A 24,352-nucleotide genomic window follows, 5' to 3' on the forward strand; every position below is an offset into this window, starting at 1 on the left:
AGTCCAGAGTACCGGAGGTCCAGGTAGGATCTGTGGGGGAGGCCTGTGGCCTGGCTGGGGTACCGGAGGTTGATAGGCAGTCCCCAAGGAATCTCCCAGATGACCCGGTCACAAGTAAGTCCTCTGTGGAACCTGTTCAGAAGAAGCCACCAGTAGTAGAGGGGGACTCCTCAGGTGAGCTAGACAGGGGAAGCAGAGGCCGAGCCATAGACTGGGGTTCACCAGAAGTGCTGGAGCGGTTTGGATCATTAGAACATTTGTTTGTTTGGTCCTCTCCTAAGGATGGTTGCTCAAGTGGGGAGGGTGAGTGGTACCTGGAAAGCTCCACATCGTTAAGTGCTTCCACCGGGGCTCCAGAAAGCATAGCCACCTTCCCAGCACCCCCAGAACTCCCTGTCAAGTACTTTTCAGATGCCCCTAAAAACAGGGCACCCACTTTCCAGCAGAGGGCTGTGAGAGCTCCGGGCGCATGTGTTCTTCCTGTGCGGAAAGACCCAAGGAGCTGCCACGGCTGTCTCGGTTTCAACGACATGTTCAAAGGAGGGTTGCCAAGGAATGGGGGTTAGACTTTCCTTATGTACCAGACAAGGTCATGGAGACAGTGGAGGCCTCCCTTGAGCAGTGGAAGAGTGACCTTGTTTGAGACTACTTGCATGTACCTAAACCCCAACGGACATCTGACCACGAGATATGGGTGAGTTTTCAGGACATCTTTTGTGAGTGGCGGCAGGGAAGGGCCATTTACAAAGACAGAGTCCTGGTCCACAAGCCAGGTCAACATACAAAATCGTATTCATTCTCGGTCAGGGGGGAAGGGGACACAGGAAGAAGGTTGCCAGACCCCTGGTACTACTTGTAATGTGGTCTTACAGGAGTGCTGGACTTGCCATGGACTGCAAGTGTGCAGATGGGTTAGGGTGGGCTATCCCCATGTAAAATTCCTACACAGGGCGACAGCATCACTGCCTGGCTAGCTATGGACACCATCACCTGCTGTCCCTGTCTATCCCTTTGCTTCAAAGTTTCTGATTAAAAGTTCTGGACTTCTGTTGGAGCCCCTCAGGGTGTAATCTGGTTTCCTCTTGTAATATATGTTGGCGTGTCTGTTCAGGTTGCATTCGCCAGGAGCCTATTTTACTCCTTTTGAGGGAATGGAAGTCCTGACAGGATCACACATGCTGCCTAATAATGTTAATAATGTGTATAGATATATTGAAGGATAGGTTGTTTGTTTGCAGGTACACGTGGATGGAATGGCTGTTCGAGTCAACGCAAGAAGACCTGGGGTAATTGAAGTATTTCCCTCCCGGGGGCAGTGCTTCAGTTCTCCTTGTGTTGTTCGTTTAGTATACCGATTGATAGTCAGGAATTGATAAATGGAATGTGATGTGATTTTTTTGTACATATTCCTTTTCATGTTCCTGTATTTACACACATTGCACCTTGGGAATGTATGAGATACCTAGTGGTTAGGAGGTAGGTCGGGACTGTTCCCTGGTTCGTAGATTACTTTTCCCCAACTGGACACAGTTGTGAGTTTAAAGGGGGGTGTATATAGCGTATATAGGGGTGTATATAGGTGCTAACAGGTTAGAGTCAGGAGAAATTTCCAGTGCCTTACTGTTTTCTTGTTTAAGCCTGGTGGGTTTGATCTGGGTTTGGGAGGAGCAGTAGAATAGAGGGGGGTGTGACCACCTGTTCTTCAACCTGGAGGACCTCCCTTGCTTCTCCAGGGTAATGTTCTGGAAAGAAGGTGGGGCAGGAACTGAAGAGCAGCCCGTGTATGTGGCCCTGGCCCAATCATTAATTTGTATGGGCAGGGGCGGGACAGACATATATACGGAGGTCACATGCTTCCTGGGGGAAATGGGAAGAGACTAGGTCGAGAGAGGCTGCACAATGTGACCATCAGGAGCAGGCTTGAAGGCCTGGGGTGTCCGAGGCCCCAGGCTGGAGAGCAGGAACTTAACCAGAAGGCCTGAAGGTTCAGAGGCCATTTTTTGCGAGACGGCACTGCGTCGCTTTAACTGACAATTGCGCGGTTGTGGGGCACTGTACACAAACAAAATTTACGTCCTTTTTTCACCACAAATAGAGCTTTCTTTTGGTGGTATTTTATCACCTCTGCGTTTTTTTATTTTTTGCGCTATAGACAAAAAAGACCATAAATTTTGAAAAAATATATTTTTTTACTTTCTTTTAAAATTGGGGATATTTATTATAGCAAAACCATATTTCTTCATCAGTTTAGACTGATATGTATTCTTCTACATATTTTTGGTAAAAAAAAACGCAATAAGCGCATATTGATTGGTTTTTGCAAAGGTTATAGCGTCTACAAAATGGGGAATATATTTTTGGAATTTTTTTAAAAAATTTTTTACTAGTAAATGGCGGTGATCAGCGATTTTTAGCAGGACTGACATTGCGGCAGATAGATCAGAGACTTTAGACACTTTTTTGGGACCATTGACATCTATACAGTGATACGTGCTATAAAAATACTGTATAGATGTCACTGGCAGGGAAGGGGTTAACATTAGGGTACGATCATGGGGTGAAATGTGTTCTCTGGGAGGTGTTTCAATCTGTGGGGGGAGTGGACTAACTGGTGGAGAAGTGAGATCACTCTTCCTAATTACTAGGAACAGACGATCACTCTCTACTCCCCTGACAGAACGGGTATGCGTTTGCATACATTGACAGATCCCCATTTTGGCTCTCTATGGAGTGATCATGGGTGGCCAGCGGCCAACCGAATCAGCTCCCCCACCGTGTAGCGGGTGAGTGCGCCTGCTATAGCATTTCTAACCTGCATAAAGCACAAGATTTTTATGTATCCAAACAAATCTGTTTCATTTTACACAAATGTGAGACACTCTCACAGTACACTACATTTCTGTAACAATTGAAAACAATGCAATTTTTTCCTTCTGTTTTCCAAGGCCATATGTCTGGGTCCATATATCCCCCCCCCCCCCCCCCCCCCCATACCTATCAAATTCGGCTGTGCAGGCTAGTCTGTACAGCTGATGCACTCCCCGTTTAATTTACATTCCCAACATAGTGCTTGAACTATGTCATCAAAGGCTGGAAAATAAAGATGGCCGAAGGAAGACACCACAAGGAAGATGCTGATGTTGGACTGTTGGAGCAGAGGTGAGTATTGTGGGCTTAAGGATTACACACCTCCCTTTTTGAGATGGGAATGAGGGACACCTAGCAGCAAAAGTATCCAGGCATAGGACACACCCCCTTACCAGGCCCCCTTAAAGGAGAATTGTACAAAAAAACAAGATTGGTTAGACCCACTTTAACCACTTTTATTCCTTTATATTTGCTTTTGGAATTTACAAATGCAACCATTTAGAAATCAGATGCAAGGTTTAATGCTGGAAAACACTTTTTGATGGATAAAAAGTGCATTTTAAATACATCTATATAGATCAGACCAAAATGAGGGACAAATGAGGAGGAATGAGGGACAGTGCTTGAAATCAGGGACAGTCCCTCAAAATCAGGGACAGTTGGGAGCTCAGCTATGGGGTTAGGATTTTTTTCTGTTATATTGAGAGAAATGCAGAGGTGACCCCTATTAAAAAAGAATAGTTGCCTGGTTATTTTCAAAAGGAGATTTTTACAAAAGTGTCTTTGAGGGCCGGTTCCCACTGTTGCGCTGTCTAAGATCGGATGTGATTTGCATCGCACTACAAATCACATGCGATCTCTGTGTGATGCAATTTCAGCCATACAGATAGTATGGCTGAAATTGCATCAAACTCGCACAGGGCCCTTTTTTTTGGTCTGCAGCAGAATTCGATTGCTTAGGTGTTCACACCAATGCGATCTGACTCCTGTCTGAGTTTGCAGATCCCACTGCGATATGTGAACTGATTTGGGGGTGTCATTAACTTTTAACTGGCACTTCCAGCAGTTTGCATAGGGCAGTGTGAACTGCGGCCGGGAGACATGCGATGCGTGTCACCCACAGTGTATTTGCAGGGTTTCCGCATCGCGGCAGTGTGAACCGGCCCTGAAGCTTAAACATGCGGATTGTGAGTGCAATTAAGTTCAGTAAGTGTATTCTCTATTTCAATGTATTCAGGAGGTGGTCAGCAATATCAGTCCACTTTTATATCTCAGCCCCTTTTCAAATAACTTGGCCCCCCAAAAAGGTGTTCCTTCTTACAGACAGTCCATGCACATCCTTGTACTTTGGAGTCCCTCTACAGCAGCAGAGAGTACCAACAACATAACTACTTCTGGTTTCCTAATTTCCAAAGGAGCCCCGGTATCTTTCAGATCAAAAATGTACATGAACTTATAAAAGACCTACTTTTCAATGTCATTGAAGTAAAAGTCATATATTTATCTATGAAAACACAAATATGCACATATAATCCGGCATGTCTAAGGGAAGGAAATGAAAGTTTCCGTCTTTTGAAGTGAAGGTAACCTGGATTTTTTCTTACTTTTATGTTTTTCAGGAACCCATATGAGGATAAAGTAAATGAATGCATGATGTGATGGTGTTATGAAGATTAAAACGTAACATATTACGTTACATCATGTGTTTCTTGGCTCTTCCGTACAGGCACTCTTTCTGTGATGATTGAACACAGGATATTCTCCTCCAGTAGTTAGTTGAACACATAAGACCCCAAGCTAGTGTTTTGATCTGTCATTCTGTTGTTAATTCTGAGATTTTGCGTGGATCATTGGAACTTCTTTCTACTTTGGATAAAGTGGGGAAGGGGTAAAACCAATTTCAGGTGTTTATTGCTATCTTTACCTCCAGCTTGGAAAATTTCCCTTTATCACCAGGTTGTCACCAAGCGTGGGCATATTTTCTATGTGGGTACATGGACAAAACCTTTTTTGTACAGCAGCAAAGAGTTAGAATCTCTGTCAGATTTATATTGTTGTGAACATCCGTGTTTCAGCTCATTTTATGTGTGGTCATCAAATCCTCTTGAATACAGACAGCAATAAAATCCTGGCAGAGTTCCTTTTAATTTTCCCACTTTGTAAAAAAAACTCATCGGTACTCTCGTTCAATCCAGGTGCCAGCCCAGCTAATAGAGCAGCTTGTATACAGAGATGGAAAGATCTGGAAGACTGCACTCAGGCAATAAAAGCACCTTTTTTGCAGTAAATTCCAAGAAACACATCACTCACAAGAACATATATAACAGTGGGGAACAAAAGGTTGACACGTTTCATGCCTGTCCTAGTGCTTAATCACAACCTGGTTACAGTGGATCTTTGGTTTGTGAGTAACATGGTTAACAATCGTTTTGGAAGACGAGCAATTTTTTTATTTTTTATTCTGACTCGGTTTGCGAGTGCTGTCTCGCAAAACAAGCAGAATTCAAGCTAATGGGATGTGCAGTAACGCATTTGGCCAGAGGTGCGGGTGCCAGTGACACTTGGAACAGTTCAGAGCTGTTCAAGGCCATTCAGAAATACTGGGAAACTCTTGAGAATACTCAATTCCTGAGTCTTTCTGAGTTCAGCCGAGCTGTCCCCGAGTTATTTCCAAGGTTCTCTGGCGCCCCCCCCCCCACCTCTGGACACATGCGATATTGCATGCAATAGAAGTCAATGCGGAACAAATTATCTTGGTTTCCATTGACTTCTATGGGGAATCTCACTTTGATATGCGAGTGCTTTGGATTACAAGCATTCTCCTGGAACAGATTATGCTCGTAATCCAAGGTTCCACTGTATCATTAAGCTCTAAAACAGGCCTGAGACAGGAGTGAAATGTGTCAACATTTTGTCTCCCACTGTTATTTACAGAATCTGCTGGTGAGTTCTGTGTTTATTGGAATTTACTGCAATAGTAGTGGTTTTTGTTACTAAAGTGCAGACATCCGGATCTTCCCTTCTCTGTTCATAGGTGTTGTAGCTGAAGTTCCGCTTCAAGGATTCAACAACATGTAAGATTAATAAGTACAAAATAGTTTTAACAATGGGCAATAAGTTACATTGACTTTTAGGGGAGACTAGGGAACAAGGAGAAAAGGAAAGACAAAGCAATAAAAGTGAGTGGGAAGTGGGAAGAGGAGAAACGGCAGGGAAAAGAGTGAGGCTGGATTCACACCTATGCAGTTTTAGTGCTTTTTGCAGATTTGCACTGCAGTCCATTTAACATTGTTTGCTATGGAACATGTTCTGTAGTGCAAATCTGCAAAATGCAAAAAGCACTAAAAATGCATAGGTGTGAATCCAGCCTCAAAAGGAAGGGAGAGGGAGCAGGAGGGTAGTGAGGTCGGTGGGTTGGTCTGGAGCAGGTACACAGTTGGCAAGTTTGAATAAAAACACTTATCCATCTGGTTCAACCTGATGGCGGTGGGTGTGTGTGTGTATTTTTTTTATACCAATTTTCATATCCCTGTATATTGTGTTCACTGCGAAAGGCATCTAAACGTTTTTTGAAAGTATCCTCACTTCCTGCTGACATCTCGAACTGTGGAAGGGAGTTCCACATCCTTACTGCTTTAACAGTAATGAATCCCTTTGCAATTTAAGATTGAACTTCTTCTTGTCCAACATCATTGTGTGGCCACATGGCTTCTTTAGAGACCTAGGTTTAACTAGTTGCATCTGCTGCTCTTTAACCATGTGATGGGCTGTGTCCAATCACAGCCGGTCACATGTAAACACGGAGATGCCGGTAATCGGCTCTCCTCGCCTCACACTGACAGAGTTTGTGGTGAAGACAGCCAATCAGTGGCATCTCCACACAGGGGGACATCTAGGAATGTAATCAGGGCACTGATCATCAGTGTCCTGATTACAATATAGCAACACAGTGTCACTAATCAATGCCCACCAATGCCAGCAATCAGTGCCCGCCAGTGGCAGCAATCAGTGCCCACAAGTGCCACCAATCAGTGCCCATTAGCGCCACCAATCAGTGCCCATTAGCGATGCGAGTCAGTGCTGGCAATCAGTGCTGCCCATCAATGGCCATCAGTGCCACCCATTCGTGCCCATCAGTACTGCCGATCCATGCCGCCTATCAGTGCCCACCAGTGCATCATATTAGTGCCACCTCATCAGTGCTGCCTCATCAGTGCCCATATGTGCCACCTCATCAATGCCCACCAGTTCAGCCTATCAGAGCCCATCAGTCCCGCCTCATCAGCGCACATCAGTGAAGGTGAAAAATTACTTAGTTACAAAATTTACTAACAGAAAAAAAGTAAAAAACATAATTTTTTCAACATTTTTGGTCTTTTTTTTTTGCAAAAAAATAAAAAACCCAGTGGTGATTAAATACCACCAAAATAATCTCTATTTGTGTGAAGAAAATGATAAAAAATTGATTTGGGTACAGTGTAGCACGACCGCGCAATTGTCATTCAAAGTGCGACAGCGCTGAAAGCTGAAAAATGACCTGGGCAGGAAGGGGGTGTAAGTGCATGGTAGGCAAGTGGTTAATGTCTCTTTCATTCCAAAAGCTGAATACTGTACTTGTTAACATTTAGTCAGAGTTCCCCAACAGACCTGGTTCCAGACATCCCAAGTATTACAACATCTCCTGTGTCTTTTGAATTCTGAGTCATGGCTGAGTAAAAATCACCAGTGCTTTGTCACCTTGTCAACTGAACTTTGGGAGGGTCTCCTTGCTAGTCATTTGTAATGCAATGCTATTGACTGGCACACAAGTGCAATATTTTCTTACATTTTCATATGTAAAATATTTTCATATAGCTCATCTTACATTACAAAAAATTTACAATTTGACACTGAACGCTCATATTTAAAATCATTTGATTGGTCAATTTCCCTGACTTCCTCAGAAATTATTATGTAGAATTATACAACCATCTACACATGTTAACAATCACTTCTAATACAATATCCAACACATCCAATTGCTGCTCTGCACATTCACATCTAATATTCACATTCATATCCTCTGTAAAACGTAATCTTAATTTTAGTAGATTACATTATCCAGTATTTATTTTTTAAGTGGTTGTAAAACCTTACATATACCCAGTAAAGTGAATAGCCACAGATGATACACAGAGATAAAATAAAATCCTGCATAAGTACTTGTACTTGTTTATCTGCAGTCTTCCCCTCTCTACACCCTTTCAAAAGTGCAGATTGTGTTAAAAATCTTTCTTCATCAGCCACCAGTACATAGGGGTGTGTGGGGAGACTACACTTACACTGTGTGAGAGCTGATTGCAGGAAAGGGACACACACACACCCCTTCCACATGCACACACAGGCAGAGGAACAAGGAAACATGTAGACATGTAGAGCTGTATTCTGAATAGACAAGTTCAATTCTTACCTCCTTCCTTGACACAAATTTTCAGCTCATGTTATCTCATGTTAACTATCGGTATGTAATTAGACCTAAATCCCAAGAGTTTGTAAAGGAAGAGCTCTAATGCCATGTACACACGACCGTTTTTTGCATCAGAATAAACTCTGACGGTCTTTCCGACAGAGTTCCGCTGAAATGGACTTGTCTACACACAATCACACCAAAGTCCGTTTGTTTAGCATGTGATGACGTATGACGGGACTAGAAACAATGAAGTTCAATAGCCAGTAGCTGCCCTTGCGTCATCTTTGGTCCGCCTGAATAGCATGCAGATAAGTGGTTTTCCCGATAGGGATTGATTCCATCGGAAAGATTTGAAACATGTTCTATTTCTAGGTCCGTCAGAAAAAAAAGTCCCATGAAGCCCACACACGATCGGAATATCCGACGAAATGCTTCCGTCTGACCTTTTCTGCCGGAAAGTCTGGTTGTGTGTACGCGGCATAAGTCTTCAGCACCCTATCCAAAGCTACAAAATGTTTGGGCTTTAGATACACTTTAAACTGAACTCCAGGAAAACAGCTAAATACACTGATGAAGCACATGTAGTTATATGGAAACTTAAGTGAGATAGGTCTTCTCTCTCCCCCAGCCTATGACTGGACAGTAAATGGAGAAGCAGCATAGTGATGAAGCCACTCTTATCTCCTCCAATCAGTATGTTCCTTGTTCATACATGAGCACTGTAACACAGTTTGTGGGTTCCTTGTGCTTTGTCTCGCTCTCACAGCTTGGGCAATGCTGTAAACAAGACTGAAAAAAGGATGATGTCAAGGCAAATTCCAATACTTTAAATGCTTGAGTTTAATAAATACATCTAATTATGTATCAATAAAAACACATCTGCATTAATTTGTGTCTTATTGACACATTTTAATCTTACTGGGTTTAGTAACACATTAAAAGGTATGTAACTGCATTTTTTAGTTTCTAGATATAGTGGTAAAGGGTTAGACCCTTTATCATAATTGTATAGGTGTCTATGTCACTGCCAGGGAGATCACTAAAACAGAACGTGGAGGGAATTCTAAACATTTTACAACATCAACAAAAAAAGGGGAAAGGGAACATCCTTCAATGGGGACACCTGTTCCTGTGACATCTCTCTAAGATAGAAATTCCATTCACTTTGAATCCTCAAGACATGTTGCATCTTCAGGACTTGAAGTAAAGGCAGCAAACAAAAGTGTACCTATACATACACTTTAAATCACAAACTGCAAAACCATTAGATGAACAATGTATGTATGTTTCCTATTTATTACAGGGACATATATAGCGCCATCAATTTACACAGAGCTTTACATATATATATATATGTTGTACATTCACATCAGTCCCTGCTCCCAAGGAGCTGACAATCTAAGTTCTCTAACTCACATTCATACACATACAGGGGCTGATTTAGACAGGAGCCAATTAAACTACCAGATTACTGTACTGTTACTATAGTATACATTTGTAGGATGGCTATTTGCTGTTATTTAGAGCTTATGACTTTGTATACCACAAGTAGGTATCATAGCTGAAAAAGATAATTTGTCTTTATTTTCAAGTGGGACTTTGATAAAGACAGGTGTTTTATGAATATTTTTACACAATATAAAATGATATATTCTCTGTTTCTAGGGCTCCCAGACTTGGTACCAGATCCATATTACATTCAGTCTTCCATTTACGTGCAGAAAATGTCCATGTACAGCTTAAGATGTGCCGCTGAGGAAAACTGCTTGGCAAGGTTAGTGTGGCACTTCACATGGAAACACATCTGTTTGTTTCTTTTCTCTTTCAATAAAAAAAAATCTTTTCTCTTTAAATAAAAGCTATTTTTATTAGGATGCCTGGACTCATTCTAACATTCTTTGGTTTATGAAAACTGAGATTTTTCTTTTGATTTTCTAACATACATGGCAGAAAGTAATTGTTTATACCAAAGAATCACTCGTATAACCATGACTAGAGATGAGCTAATAGCTGAAAATCCACTCAGCTGCCAATTCATGATGCTAGTCCATTTTTAGTTGAATACCTGCTTATTCACTGGCTTTTATTCTGTTTTTCTTTTTATTACACCCTAAAATTAACTGGGGTCCATCTTGTACCATTGTAAATTATGTTATAATGACAATAGGGGGCAGTGATGTCCCCCCATAATCACTCACACACACATCAGTTAATTAAATAGGGAGCCCCATTGTTTATTTTTTACTTTCTGACTGGTTTGCCATATATGGGGTTTCTACTCCTTTCACGCTTTTACTGCTTTTGTTCATACTCCCAACTCACTGTTTCACCAGCTGGAGAGCTGTTAGACTCCAGTCTATGTTTCAAGACTGAGTTAAAGTGTTACTAAACCCACAACAGTAAAATCAGTCTGTATATGCAGTAAAGCATGCTTGTAAAGCCTCATACACACGATAGGACTTTGTACAAACTTTCCCTTGGATTTTTGTACCAAGGGGCGTCGGCCCTGAACTTGTATTGCATACACACAGCAGGACTTTTTCAGCCAACTTTCACCAAATCGCGTGTTTTTTCTGCTCTTTACCGCCACCTTTGGTCAACTTCTGTATTGCTGTCTGATCTTTTGCATTGGTTCTGAGCATGCCTGTTTGTACTTTGTACAAAAGTCCTATGGTTTTCTGTACACACGATCAGACTTTGCTCCATCGGACTTTTGTTGCCAGAAAGTTTGTCCGTTCGCACAGCCAACAAAAGTCCGATGAAAACCAAAAAAGTTTGTCCGCTGGAGCGTACACACGGTCGGATGTTGCTCCAAAACAGCTAATTTGCATGTTGGTTGTCAAAAAGTCTGATCGTGTGTATGGGCCTTTATACTCACTGTGGAACCTAAGGGGGTTAATCTTCTGCATTGTGTAAAAAAGCTGTTTGATCCTGTATGCCCAGATCCTCCTCTTCTTTTTTTGGCATCCTGCCAGCGCACCACTCCAGTGTGAAAGCACTTGGGCTTTCACACTGGAGTAAGAAGAGAGGCTCTTTACAGGCACTATTTTTAGCGCTATAGCGCCTCTAAAGAGCCTTAGTATGAAAGCAGCCTAAAACTAGTGGAAACAAATGGTCCTTTTTGTTTCCACTAGTTTTAGGCTGCTTTCATACTAAGGCTCTTTATAGGCGCTATAGCGCTAAAAATAGTGCCTGTAAAGAGCCTCTCCTCTTACTCCAGTGTGAAAGCCCAAGTGCTTTCACACTGGAGTGGTGCGCTGGCAGGATGCCAAAAAAAGTCCTGCAAGCCACATCTTTGCAGCGCTGTATACACCGCTCCTAAATCGCCCCTGGCCAATTTTTTGACTGCTAGCAGGGGATTAAAAGCCCACTAGCAGCTTGAAAACCTCTGCAAAAACTACGGTAAAGCACCGCTAGGGATGACCCGAACACCCCCCGGTTCGGTTCGCACCAGAACTTTCGAACGGACCCCAAATTCGTACGAACTTTAGAACCCCATTGAAGTCTATGGGACTCGAACGTTCGAAATTAAAAGTGCTAATTTTAACGGCTACTATGCAAGATACAGTTCTAAAAAGGGTTTGGGGACCTGGCTCCTGCCCCAGGGGACATGGGTCAATGCCTAAAATGTTTTAAAAAAATGGCCGTTTTGGCGGGAGCACTGATTTTAATGACGATTAAAGTGAAAAAAAGTGAAATATTCCTTTAAATATGGTGCCTGGGGGGTGTCTGTAGTATGCCTGTGAAGTGCCACGTGTTTCCCGTGTTTAGAACAGTCCCTGCACAAAATGACATTAAACGGAAATAACATCATTTAAAACTGCTTGCGGTTTTAATGTTATATCTGGTTCCTGCAATATGGTTGAAAATCATTGAGAAAAATGGCATGGGTAGCCCTCCCTGCCTATTACCAGCCCCTTTGGGTCTTGTATGCATATTAAGGGGAACCCAGTACCCATATTAAAAAAAGGAAATGCGTGTGGCCCCCAGGCCCTATATACTCAGAACAGCAGTATACAGGCGGTGCAAACAAGACAGGGACTGTGTAGGTTTGTTGTGTTAAGTTGAATCTGTTTGTAATTTTCAACTGGTACATTTTTAAAGTGTAGCTCCAGTCAAAAAAACGATTTTTAAGCTTTTTGGAAAACATAGGGAAGGGTTATCACCCCTGTATAATTTCTTTTGTCGTCCATCTTTTTTCATCTCACTTGCTGTTGTCTCCTTCCGTTTGCAAGTAGGAGATGTTTGTAAGTTGGATGTTTGAAAGTAGGGGCCTGCCCTATATGCTCTGCAGAAATGGCAGAACAAGGTGTTGGTTTTGCCACAACATTGTAAGCCCTCAAAGTGACTCTTGGTGGGCGCTGGAGCGCCCTGCTGTGAACGATTATATCAAGAATTGTAATTACATGCCATTGTTGAACAGTGGTAGAAAAATTGACCTTGGGTGGTTGTGGTGCTGGTGCCACAACACTATAAGTCCTCACAGTTACTCTGGGTGGGCACAGGAACGGGCCCTCCTGTGAAATATTATATCAAGAATTGTAATTACATGTCCCTGTTAAACAGGGGCAGAAAAATTGGGCCTTAGGCACTGGTGCTGGTGCCACCACACTGCAACCTCTCCCATATACTCTAGTTTTATTGCAGGAATTAGCCCTGCTGCAAAGCATTGCATCAAAAATTGTAATTAAACGCCCCTGTTAAACAGGGGCAGAAAAATTGGGCTGGTGGCATCACCCAGAGCCAGAAATGTTCTTCCAACATATCAGCGGAGGAGGAAGAGGATAGACGATCAACATAACAGGACAGTCACTCAACATCAGCATAGGCAGTCTTGAAGGGATGTGATATTTCAAAAAAAATTATTCGGTTACATCAGCTTCAGGTGCTTGGTAGCTGTGGGTGATCCAAGACTGATTCATCTTGATGAAGGTCAGTCGATCAACTGATTCGGTGGACAGGCGCACCCTGTGATCGGTAACAAAGCCACCAGCAGCACTGAAGGTGCGTTCCGAAAAGAACGCTGGATGCAGGACAGGCCAGTAGCTCAATTGCATACTGTGCAAGCTCTGGCCAGTGATCCATCCTCAAGACCCAGTAAGCCAGAGGATTTTCGGTGGGAAAGGTGTCCAAGTCTGACCTTGCCCCTAGGTATTCCTGCACCATGTAAATCAGACGCTGGCGATGGTTGCTGGAACTGATCATACCTTGGGGCTGCGGACTAAAAAATTGTCTGAAAGCATCAGTCAGACGGCCACCTTCTCCACCGCTCCTTCTGACCGATGCCTCAGCAACATGTTGTCCAGGACCAGGAGTTTGTAACCTCCCAGTCTCTGGGAACGCGTTGCACAGACCTTTCTGCAAGGCCTCCCGAAGATGTCTCATCCTCTGCTCCCTCTGCGATGGCAAGATAAGGTCGGCAACCTTACCCTTGTACCGTGGATCAAGGAGAGTGGCCAGCCAGTAATGGTCCCTCTCCTTGATACGAAGAATACGAGGATCCTTCCGCAGGCTTTGCAGGATCAGGGAGGCCATGCAGCGTAGGTTAGCTGAGGCATTCGGTCCAGAGTCCTCTGGGTCACTAAGGACAACATGATCCGCAGCTACCTCCTCCCAGCCACGTACAAGTCCACGTGTTTCTTGGGACTGTAAATCATCCCTACAAGACTGCTGCTGATGCTGAGTGCCAGCCTCCACCTCCATGCTGACACAATCATCCTCCTCCTCCTCTTCCTCATCCTCTTCCTGTGTGATGGGTGGCACGGCAGGAACACTGTCTGAATAAAGGGGGCCTTGAGAGGCAAGGAAGTCCTCCTCTTCCTGCCTCTGTTCTGCCTCAAGTGCCCTGTCCATTATTCCACGCAGCGTATGCTCCAAGAGGTGGACAAGAGGTACAGTGTCACTGATGCATGCACTGTCACTGCTCACCATCCTTGTGGCCTCCTCAAACGTTGACAGGACAGCGCATGCATCCCTGATCATGCCCCACTGGAGTGGTGAGAAAAAACCAAGCTCCCCTGACCCTGTCCTGGTGCCGTAGTCGCACAGGTACTCATTGATGGCCCTCTGCTGCGTGTGCAGCCGCTGCAGCATGGCCAACGTTGAGTTCCACCTGGTGGGCATGTCACATATAAGGCGGTTCTTGGGCAGGTTCAACTCCTTTTGGAGCTCAGCCAGCCGAGCACAGGCATTAAATGATCGGCGGAAATGCACACAGACTTTCCTGGCCTGCTTCAGGACATCCTGTAAGCCGGGGCACCTGCCCAAGAACCGCTGCACCACCAGGTTAAGGACGTGAGCTACACAGGGCACATGGGTCAGTTGTCCCTGTCGGAGGGCGGAGAGGAGGTTGGTGCCATTGTCGCAAACCACCATTCCTGGCTTAAGCTGGCGTGGCGTCAACCACCTCTAGGCCTGCCCCTGCAGAGCTGACAAAACATCCGCCCCAGTGTGGCTCCTGTCCCCCAAACAAACCAGCGCAAGCACGGCATGGCATAGTTTTGCCTGCGTACTTGCGTAGCCCCTGGAACGCCTACGGAGCACCGCTGGTTCTGAGGACAGAGCACTGGAAGAGGCCATGGAGGAAGAAGAAGAGGAGGGGTTGGAGGAGAGAGGTGTGTCACAACCAATAGTAGCACTTTGGAGGCGTGGTGGCAGAACAACCTCCAACACTACTGACTCCACGTGGGTGCCTGGTAGGAGCATCCTTCCCAGCTGCCAGAAGAGTAACCCAATGGGCCGTGAAAGACAGGTAACGTCCCTGTCCATGCCTGCTGGACCATGAGTCAGCGGTAATATGCACCTTACCGCTGACCGCCCTGTCCAGCGAGGCAAGGACATTGCCTTCCACATGCCGGTAGAGAGCCGGAATCGCCTTCCGTGAGAAAAAGTGGCGTTTGGGGACCTGCCACTGAGGAACCGCACATTGTACAAACTCACGGAAGGGGGCCAAGTCTACCAACTGAAAAGGCAGCAGTTGAAGTGCTAGCAATTTAGCCAAGCTAGCATTCAACCGCTGGGCATGTGGATGGCTGGGAGTGAACTTCTTTCGCCGGTCCAGCAGCTGGGGCAGGGACATTTGCCTGCTATAATCGGACGTGGGTGTACTGCTAGCAGAGTGCCCGGAAGCACTTGGCTGTGACACACCTAATTCTACACCTTCATTCATCTCAGAGCAGGTTTCAGAGAGGACTGAAGGTCTAGTGGGGTTGGAGATGCCAGCTGATGAGGAGCAAGGAGAAGTCCGCTTTGTTCTTTGGTGTGGGTCTTTGAGGTACGCTTGCCAACGAGCTGCATGACAGGTCAACATATGTCTGGTCAAGCATGTGGTGCCCATGCGGCTGATGTTTTGGCCACGCGAGATACGCTTGAGACATATGTTGCAAATAGCAGCGGTGCGATCTGATGCACTCGTCTCCAAAAAGGCCCACACCAAAGAACTTTTAGAATAACGCGCAGAGGCAGCGCCCTGCACAGGCGGAGCTCTGCGGTGTGATTCAGTCGGTGTGCTGCCCCTAAGCTGGCCCCCGGAGGGCATCCTGCCTCGTTGGACATGTGCCTCCTCCGCCTCCTCCCCTCTCCTACCAGGCACCCACGTGGAGTCAGTGCCCTCATCATCCCCTCCCTCTTCATCGCTGTAGCAAACCTGGCAATATGCTGCAGCTTGTGGAACATGACTGCAAGATTGCTGTTCTTCTTGAGCATCCCCTCTCTCTGCATTCACGTTACTGCCTTCCTCTAGCTGAGTGTCATCATCAGAGGCTACAAAACACTGGGCATCCTTCTGGAGCATGTACCCAACACTGTGCTCAAAGAGTTCAGGAGACTCCTCAGGAGGACGTGGTGGGTCTAGGGAAGGAGTCACTGATGATGACATTGAGACGAGGGAAGACGATGCGTTGGCAGCTGCTTTGCTAGTACCCTGAGACTGGGTGAGAGAGGATGAGGAGGATGAAGAGGGCTTGGTCCTCCACTCTACCAAGTCATTGGCATGTTGCGGTTCAACATGTCCAGCTGCCAAAAAGAAGGACAAGCGTGTCCCATGGCCACGTGCTGATGACAATGCACCGCGTCCACGACCAGCACTGTTGTCTCTAGACACAGAGCCTGCTTGCCCTCTTTTATCGGCTCGCGCCTGTCTGCCTCTCCTTGCTGGCCTTCTAGACATGGTAATGGCCTGAAGGGAGTTGGGTAAAACAGCAGTGTAATGGAGTCACACAACACCCACTAAGCCCTGCAGATGGCTCTATTAGAGAACAGCAATAAACGGTAGATACAGGTGTATATTGTGCTGGAGTCACACAACACCCACTAACTCCTGCAGATGCCTTTATTATAGAACACCACAGATAAAGGGGTATACTGTAATTGAGTCACACAACACCCACTAAGCCCTGCAGATGGCTCTATTAGAGAACAGCAATAAAGGGTAGATACAGGTGTATATTGTGCTGGAGGCACAAAAAACCCACTAACTCCTGCAGATGCCTTTATTATAGAACACCAGAGATAAAGGGGTATATACAGATGTATACTGTGCTGTGCTGGAGGCACACACAACTTCCAATAACTCCTGCAGATGGCAAGTGGGCTCAAATAGAGAAGATCTATGTAGGTGGATATAGCGGTGTGTACTGGGTACAGAGCACGCAGACAGCACGCACAAGCTCCTAACACTACTGACTGCAAGCTCTATTATAAAAGATAGATCACTAGCTATATAGGTGAGGTGAATATAGCGGTGTATACTGCGGTCAGGGCAAGCAGACAACAACCACTACAGAAGAGCAAGATCGAAAATCGGCCGATAACGATCGGTGTGTGCTGTGTTGAAGGTACACAGAACACCCACTAACTGCTTCAGACGCTAACACACTACACTAGGCCGCCGCGCTGGCGGCCTTATATAGTGTGGGGCGTGTACTACACAGCCTGAGCTATGATTGGCCACAGGCATTCTGCCTGTGGCCAATAATGGCTCTCCTCGCTGCTGGCGCTGTGATTGGCCAAGCATGCGGGGTCACAGTGCATGCTTGGCCAATCATGAGCCAGCAATGCACTGCGATGACGCAGTGCATTGTGGGCCGTGAGCGCCACACGAATTTGCCGCGAACGGCCCATAACATTCGGAATTCGCCGAACGGACGAACAGCCGATGTTCGAGTCGAACGTATGCTCGACTCGAACATGAAGCTCATCCCTAAGCACCGCTAAAAATACGGCGCTTTACCACCGACGCCCCCAATGCCCCATTGTGAAAGTAGCCTCAGTTACATTTGTGCAGCCCCAGAGGTTAATTTCTTTATTTCATTAGCTATTATCTAAAACATGGGTACAGACAGAACTTGACTATATGTAAAAATTGATTCAGTTAGGCCGCTTTCAAACTGAGGCTCTTCTAAACTGCCAGTAAAACACTGAGTGCTTTGGAAGAGCTTTTCAGGTGCTTTTGAAGAGCTTTCTATTCATTTCAATGAAGAGGGGTGTTTTTTCACCACCCTAACAGCGCACTGCCCCAGTGTGAAAGCATTCATCGATTTTAATTGAAATAGGTTTTCGTGAGCTTTTCACACTTTTATTTTTAGCTTGAAAGCGCCTGAAAAGCGCATCAGTGTGACAGGGGTCTTATATCTGGTCAATTCTTCAGTAATGGGAATTGAAAGATTAACAGAACATCTTGGTTTCTGAGTCTTGTGATGAACTAGATATTATCCTGAAAGCTTTCCCTATCCTTGTTTATCTGCCAAGTAGCTACAAGCTGTTATCAGTAGAAGGACTTTCTCATAATAACTAGTATATTCTTAGAGCAGCAGCCGATGAGGGATCCAAACCTGGCCAAACACTAGTAGATTTTTGAATGAATGTTCATTTGAACTTTTCAGTACATTCAATGACTTGCCAAATGTTAGTTGAAAGTACTTCAAGATTTTGTTTGCCTTTAAAACCACATAGTGTTAAAATGAGTTTGAAATGTTTTTATCCTCATCACTGCGGTCAAAATTAAACGTCGTTTTGAACCCACTAGTGCTAAAAAAATGTAAAGAACATTCTCAAAACAAAAAACTTAGAATAAATTTAACTACTATATGGCTGGCTTAAATCATAATTGCTTAGGCTACTTTCACACTGAGGCGTTGGGGGCACCGGTGGTAAAGCGCCGCTATTTGTAGCAGAACTTTACCATAATTTTTGCGGAGGTTTCTGGTTTTAACCCTGCTAGCGGCTGAAAAGGGGTTAAAACAAAGTTTTCACTATTAACCTCTGCTAATGGCCGAAAAAGGGTTAAAACTGCCCATAAAGGGCATTGCCCATTGATTTCAATGGGCAGGGGGCTCTTTAGGAGTGGTGTATACACCGCTCCTACAGTGCTGCAAAGATGTGGCTTGCAGGACTTTTTTTTACCATCCTGCCAGTGTACAGCTCCAGTAAAGCACCTCAGTGTGAAAGTCGCTTAAAGGTAATCCTAGAAGCCCTGACTCCTGTGATCTTTTAATTTCTTCCTTCACCTTTCATTTTTTTCCGCAACTCAGGGGCAGATCCAGAGTCCAGTCTCGGGAGGGGCACTGCTATAAAATATGTTTTTTCAATCATTACGGCACCATGGTTGTTATGGTGTCAGGATGATTGAAGCGCATTATTTCTATTAATACATTGTAATATAAAATTAAATGGTTCAACTCACCATAATGCAGAATCAGTGGGAGCCCTGAGGGTGTCATTTGCCATGTCGCCTGCCACCAAATGCGGATTGCCACTTGCCACGTCACCTGCCACACATTGCGGATTGTCACTTGCCACGTTGCCTGCCACACATTGTGGATTGCCACTTGCCACGTCACCTGCCACACATTGCGGATTTTCACTTGCCACGTCACCTGCCACACATTGCGGATTGTCACTTGCCACGTCACCTGCCACACATTGCGGATTGTCACTTGCCACCAGATGCGGATTGCCACATAGCCTGCCACACATTGCGGATTGTCACTTGCCACGTCCCCTGCCACACATTGCGGATTGTCACTTGCCACGTCACCTGCCACACATTGCGGATTGTCACTTGCCATGTAGCCTGCCACACATTGCAGATTGTCACTTGCCACGTCGCCTGCCACACATTGCGGATTGCCACTTGCCACGTAGCCTGCCACACATTGCGGATTTCACTTGCCCAGTCGCCTTCCACACATTGCGGATTGCCACGTAGTCTCCCACACATTGCGGATTGCCACTTGCCACGTAGTCTGCCACACATTGCGGATTGTCACTTGCCATGTAGCCTGCCACACATTGCAGATTGTCACTTGCCACGTCGTCTGCCACACATTGCGGATTGCCACTTGCCACGTAGCCTGCCCCACATTGCGGATTGTCACTTGCCCAGTCGCCTTCCACACATTGCGGATTGCCACTTGCCACGTAGTCTGCCACACATTGCGGATTGCCACTTACCACGTAGTTTGCCACACATTGCGGATTGCCACTTGCCACGTAGCCTGCCACACATTGCGGATTGTCACTTGCCATGTAGCCTGCCACACATTGCAGATTGTCACTTGCCACGTCGTCTGCCACACATTGCGGATTGCCACTTGCCACGTAGCCTGCCCCACATTGCGGATTGTCACTTGCCCAGTCGCCTTCCACACATTGCGGATTGTCACGTAGTCTGCCACACATTGCGGATTGCCACTTACCACGTAGTTTGCCACACATTGCGGATTGCCACTTGCCACGTAGCCTGCCACACATTGCGGATTGTCACTTGCCCAGTCGCCTTCCACACATTGCGGATTGCCACTTGCCACGTAGTCTGCCACACATTGCGGATTGCCACTTGCCACGTAGCCTGCCACACATTGCAGATTGTCACCTACTGTGTCACTTTTCTGCTAAGGTGTTCTTTTGTTGAGTCCAGAGTGAAGATAGGCAGCAGAGAGATGATGTAATCTCTCTGCTGCACACAGCTTCCCGCACAGTGAGGGCGCAACTGGAGGGATGCAGGGAAGTGAGAGATGATGTCATCTCCCTGCTCCCCTGCCTGCTGGCTTCCTGATTGGCCAGCAGCCCTCCTAAGCTGCCCAGCTGCCCCCCCTCACCCGTCCACTCAGCGCAATCACCCGCAGAACCGGCCGCGCTGGCACCCGCGGAACCGGCCGCGCTGGCACCCGCGGAACCGGCCGTGCTGGCACCCGCGGAACTGGCCGCACTGGCACCCGCGGAACCGGCCGCACTGGCACCCGCGGAACCGGCCGCGCTGGTACCCACGGAACCGGACGCGATTGCACCCGCGGAACCGGCCGCGCTGTCAATTGCCCCGTTGCCCCCCCCTGGATCCGCCCCTGCCTCAACTAGAGTTCTTCTAGAGGGTGCTGGGAGTTCCATGAGAAATATCAGCCTCTCAGATAAGTTCTCACTGACACCATTGATCTTTTTAGTTATCTGTAAGATAGAAATTCTTCAAAATGGCCTCAAGTGTAAAGAGCATTCTTCCCATTGACCACCATACTAATGTATCATGAACTGCAGATATAGTCATCTTTAGCAGGGGTTCCTTGAGACTGGAAAGTTATTTAAAGGATTCCTTAGTGCCGAAAAGGTTGAGAAAGACTGATCTATATTGATGGTTGTCCTCAAAAAAACATCCAGTGTTGCCTGGTGAAATCCGCTTTCTGCTGAATGCCAGGTCCTGTGCCACGCCACAATCTTCAATTAAGATGTCATCAGAGGGTCGGGTGTCTCCTCCGGGTGCTTACACTGGGCTCCCTGATGATGCAATGCTGCACATGTTCAGCATGCCAGAGATTGCCTTGCATGTGGGCAATGTGCTTGGCATTGGCCCAAAGCCTCCTGGTGTGCGTGATGTTAGTATCCCAGAAGGCTTCAGGAAGAGGGAAGACACCATTCTTTCCTAGGCAAAACGATTACGATGTTCTGATTTTTTTAGATGAAAATCACTCTGTAAAAATTCCTCTCTTAGCTCATAATTTCTGCATCACCTCAGTGTTAAAGTGAAAGGCAGATGATCTAATCCTGAAGGAGAACAGTTTGGGCAAAAATCCACATCTGACAAGATCATATGCATGAAATAATTTACAGGAAAAAACTCTTGTTTGAGCCTTCAGCCTGGTTTTTGTTTAGCTGAAAGGTTATAAACCTTGCTATATTTTGGTATTCTTTGTCAAAATGGTCATAAGTGAATGAACAGGAATGTATTTGTGCATGTTATCTCGTATTTTATCTGTTCTCAGTGATTGCTTTTGTAACTAGACTGCTGCGGTGTCATTAATATTCAAAGATCTTTAAATCTTCAAAAACTATTAATCAAATCTTTACTGAATCTTAATAAATCTGGTCAGCCTTACGCAAAAAGCAGAGTATATAGACTAAAAGTTGTAGCGCTTAAAAAAATACAAATAAAGCTTCAGCTTGTCACAGAGGCAAAAATGATTAGAACCAGATATCTTCACACTAAATGAGAAAGGGCTGAAATTTCAAGCATGAAAACTTTAATTTAAATATATTTCTCAGAAGCTGTAATGGATAAAAAAGTATTTTGTGTTCAGCAAATGTTTTTGCAGACCCAGATTTTACCTTGTAGCAGTGATATCATCATTGTGCTGTACAAAGCCTGTTCAGAGAGCAGAGCTGTGGGAGGGACCCTGCAGGCTCCACCTATCACAGGAAGGGTGGAGACAAGACCAGTCCTCCTGCACAAGAAGAGGGAGCAGCAGTGACTGGTCTTTGTTACAGGAAGCTCCTACACAGAGGAAAAGTTTCACACTGTATTACTGCACAAATCCAGAAAAAATATACAAAGCCCACCAAGATTCAAGCAAGAATACACATACCTCTTTTTTTTTAGCACATTTGCTTATTCCAGAGTTAAGTTCTAAGTAGCTATTTAAATAAAGTTATCACATAGAGAACTCTTACATTCCTTCTTTTGCAAAGCATGCAGTGTAATACAACTCAAGGCACAGCCTAGTTATGTTTTTTTTTTTCCATACGTGATTACATGTAATGAGGTCCCAGCTTGGATCACAACTCTGCACAGTAATTCATGTTTTAGCAGCAGTTACACAATTTGACACTGCTTACTGGAAGCAAAACGTCAAGCAGTCCTAGCCTCAGATATATATTTTTTAATTTTTAAAGTGCTAATAAGTCTACCATATGCAGGGAAACTTTCGCCATAATTTCCAAGTATGCATAGCATATGGCATGCCTACCTGTTAGTGTGCCCTCCTCCAGTGGGGACAGGTCTAGCCTCAAGAGCTACTCTGACATTTCTTCTGGGTTCCATGACCCTCCTCTTCACCCATTGGTTGGTCACTAATGATGTAATTCCTCACCATGTATTCAGGAGTTACATCATTCCCAGAACCAGCATCTATTCTTGACATGCAGAAAAGGAGCCAAGATATACATTACATTATGCAGTGTACATTTTAAGACGGGGTCTTCAAACTATGGCCCTCCAGTTGTTCCGAAAACTACAATTCCCATCATGCCTAGTCATGTCTGTGAATGACAGAGTTTTACAATGCCTCATGGGAAGCGTAGTTCCACAACAGCTGGAGGGCCGTAGTTTGAGGATCCCTGTTCTAAGAGGAAAATTGCTAGGAGCATGAGGGAAAGTTTTTTCTTGTGGGGGGGGGGGGGGGGGAACTTTGCACTGTAAAGCTGCATGTACACTGCTGCTAGTAAACGCATGTTTAGAAGCAGTTGGACATTTTTTTCAGCTGCCCCTGAACTCTCCTCTATGTTATCTCATCAGTACATGTACACAGGGTCATTTATAGTAGTTTCTAGGCAGTTGAGTTTAGAAGCTTTTTTTTGGAACGCAAAAAAATATGGGTTCAGATGGATGTCCAGAGGCATTTGAAGCGGCAAATGCCGGTAACAGCTTGTAAACACTGCTAAATGTGGTAACTCGGCTAGGTGCTAGGTGGATGGAGGAATTCCTTTTGCAGGGACATTGTATTCTGGCAGTGGCTGTCACACGTTTTCTTATAAGAGTCTGCAGTCAGAATATCCCTTCAACAGAAGACAATCAATCAACTTCTGTCGAATGGGGACAGTCACACACTGAGCAAAATTCAGCTGATCCCTGCTGAACTGGACAAATTTCAATCAATGTATGGCCAATTTGAGAAAGGATTTGAACCCATAGAAGGTTTTGAAGTTTATTAACCACTTCAATACAGGGCATTTTCATCCCCTTCCTGCCCAGGCCAATTTGCAACTTTCAGAGCTGTAACATTTTGAATGACAATTGCGCGGGAACACTGTACCTAAATGAAATTATCATTTTTTTTACCCACAAACAGAGCTTTCTTTTGGTGATATTTGATGACCTCTGTGGTTTTAATTTTTTGCTCTATAAACAAAAGAAGAGCAACAAAGTTTGAAAAAAACACAATATTGTTTTCTTTTTGCTATAATATCCCAATTTTTTGAGAAAAAAAAAAAATTCCCCAGTTTAGGCCAATATGTATTTTTGTTTAGTTTTGGTAAAAAGAAATTGCAACCCTCTTATAGATTGATTTGCGCAAAAGTTATAGCGCCTACAAAATAGGGGATAGATTTATGGCATTTTTTATTTTTTTTTACCAGTAATGGCAGTGATCTGCCATTTTTTTTTGACCATGACTGTGACATTGCGACGGACATATCGAACACTTTTGACACTATTTTGGGACCACTGACAGTTATACAGCGATCAGTGCTATAAATATGCACTGATTACTGTATAAATGTCACTGGCAGGGAAGGAGTTAGGACACTAGGGGGCAATAAAGGGGTTAAATGTGTTACCTAGGGACTGATTCTAACTGTAGGGGGAGGGGAAAGACTGGGGAGGAGACCGATCGGTGTTCATACATAGTATGAGGGTTCGGTAGACATCGTGACCACTGGGCACTTGCATCGGCTCCTCGGTGACGCAGCAGCATGAGCGCACCCCCTACTTCGCAGGGAAGCCCAGGATGTGATATGACGCCCGCCCAGGATGGGAAATCCTATCTGCATTTA

General features: G+C 45.1%; 1 protein-coding gene across 3 annotated transcripts in view; it reads left to right on the forward strand.

Annotated features, from left to right (window-relative positions):
- The window catches only part of LOX (lysyl oxidase), a 93,331-nt gene that overhangs the window by 23,965 nt on the left and 45,014 nt on the right, over positions 1-24,352 (forward strand). For all 3 annotated transcript variants that reach the window (XM_077462212.1, XM_077462211.1, XM_077462210.1), the window contains exon 2: positions 9,983-10,091. In XM_077462212.1, the coding sequence (XP_077318338.1) occupies positions 9,983-10,091 (109 nt within the window). The remainder of the gene's footprint in view (positions 1-9,982; positions 10,092-24,352) is intronic.

The sequence above is a fragment of the Lithobates pipiens genome, unplaced genomic scaffold, assembly GCF_037356315.1.
Source record: "Lithobates pipiens isolate NorthernLeopardFrog02 unplaced genomic scaffold, aLitPip1_a1.2 Scaffold_3, whole genome shotgun sequence".
Lineage (NCBI taxonomy): Eukaryota > Metazoa > Chordata > Amphibia > Anura > Ranidae > Lithobates > Lithobates pipiens.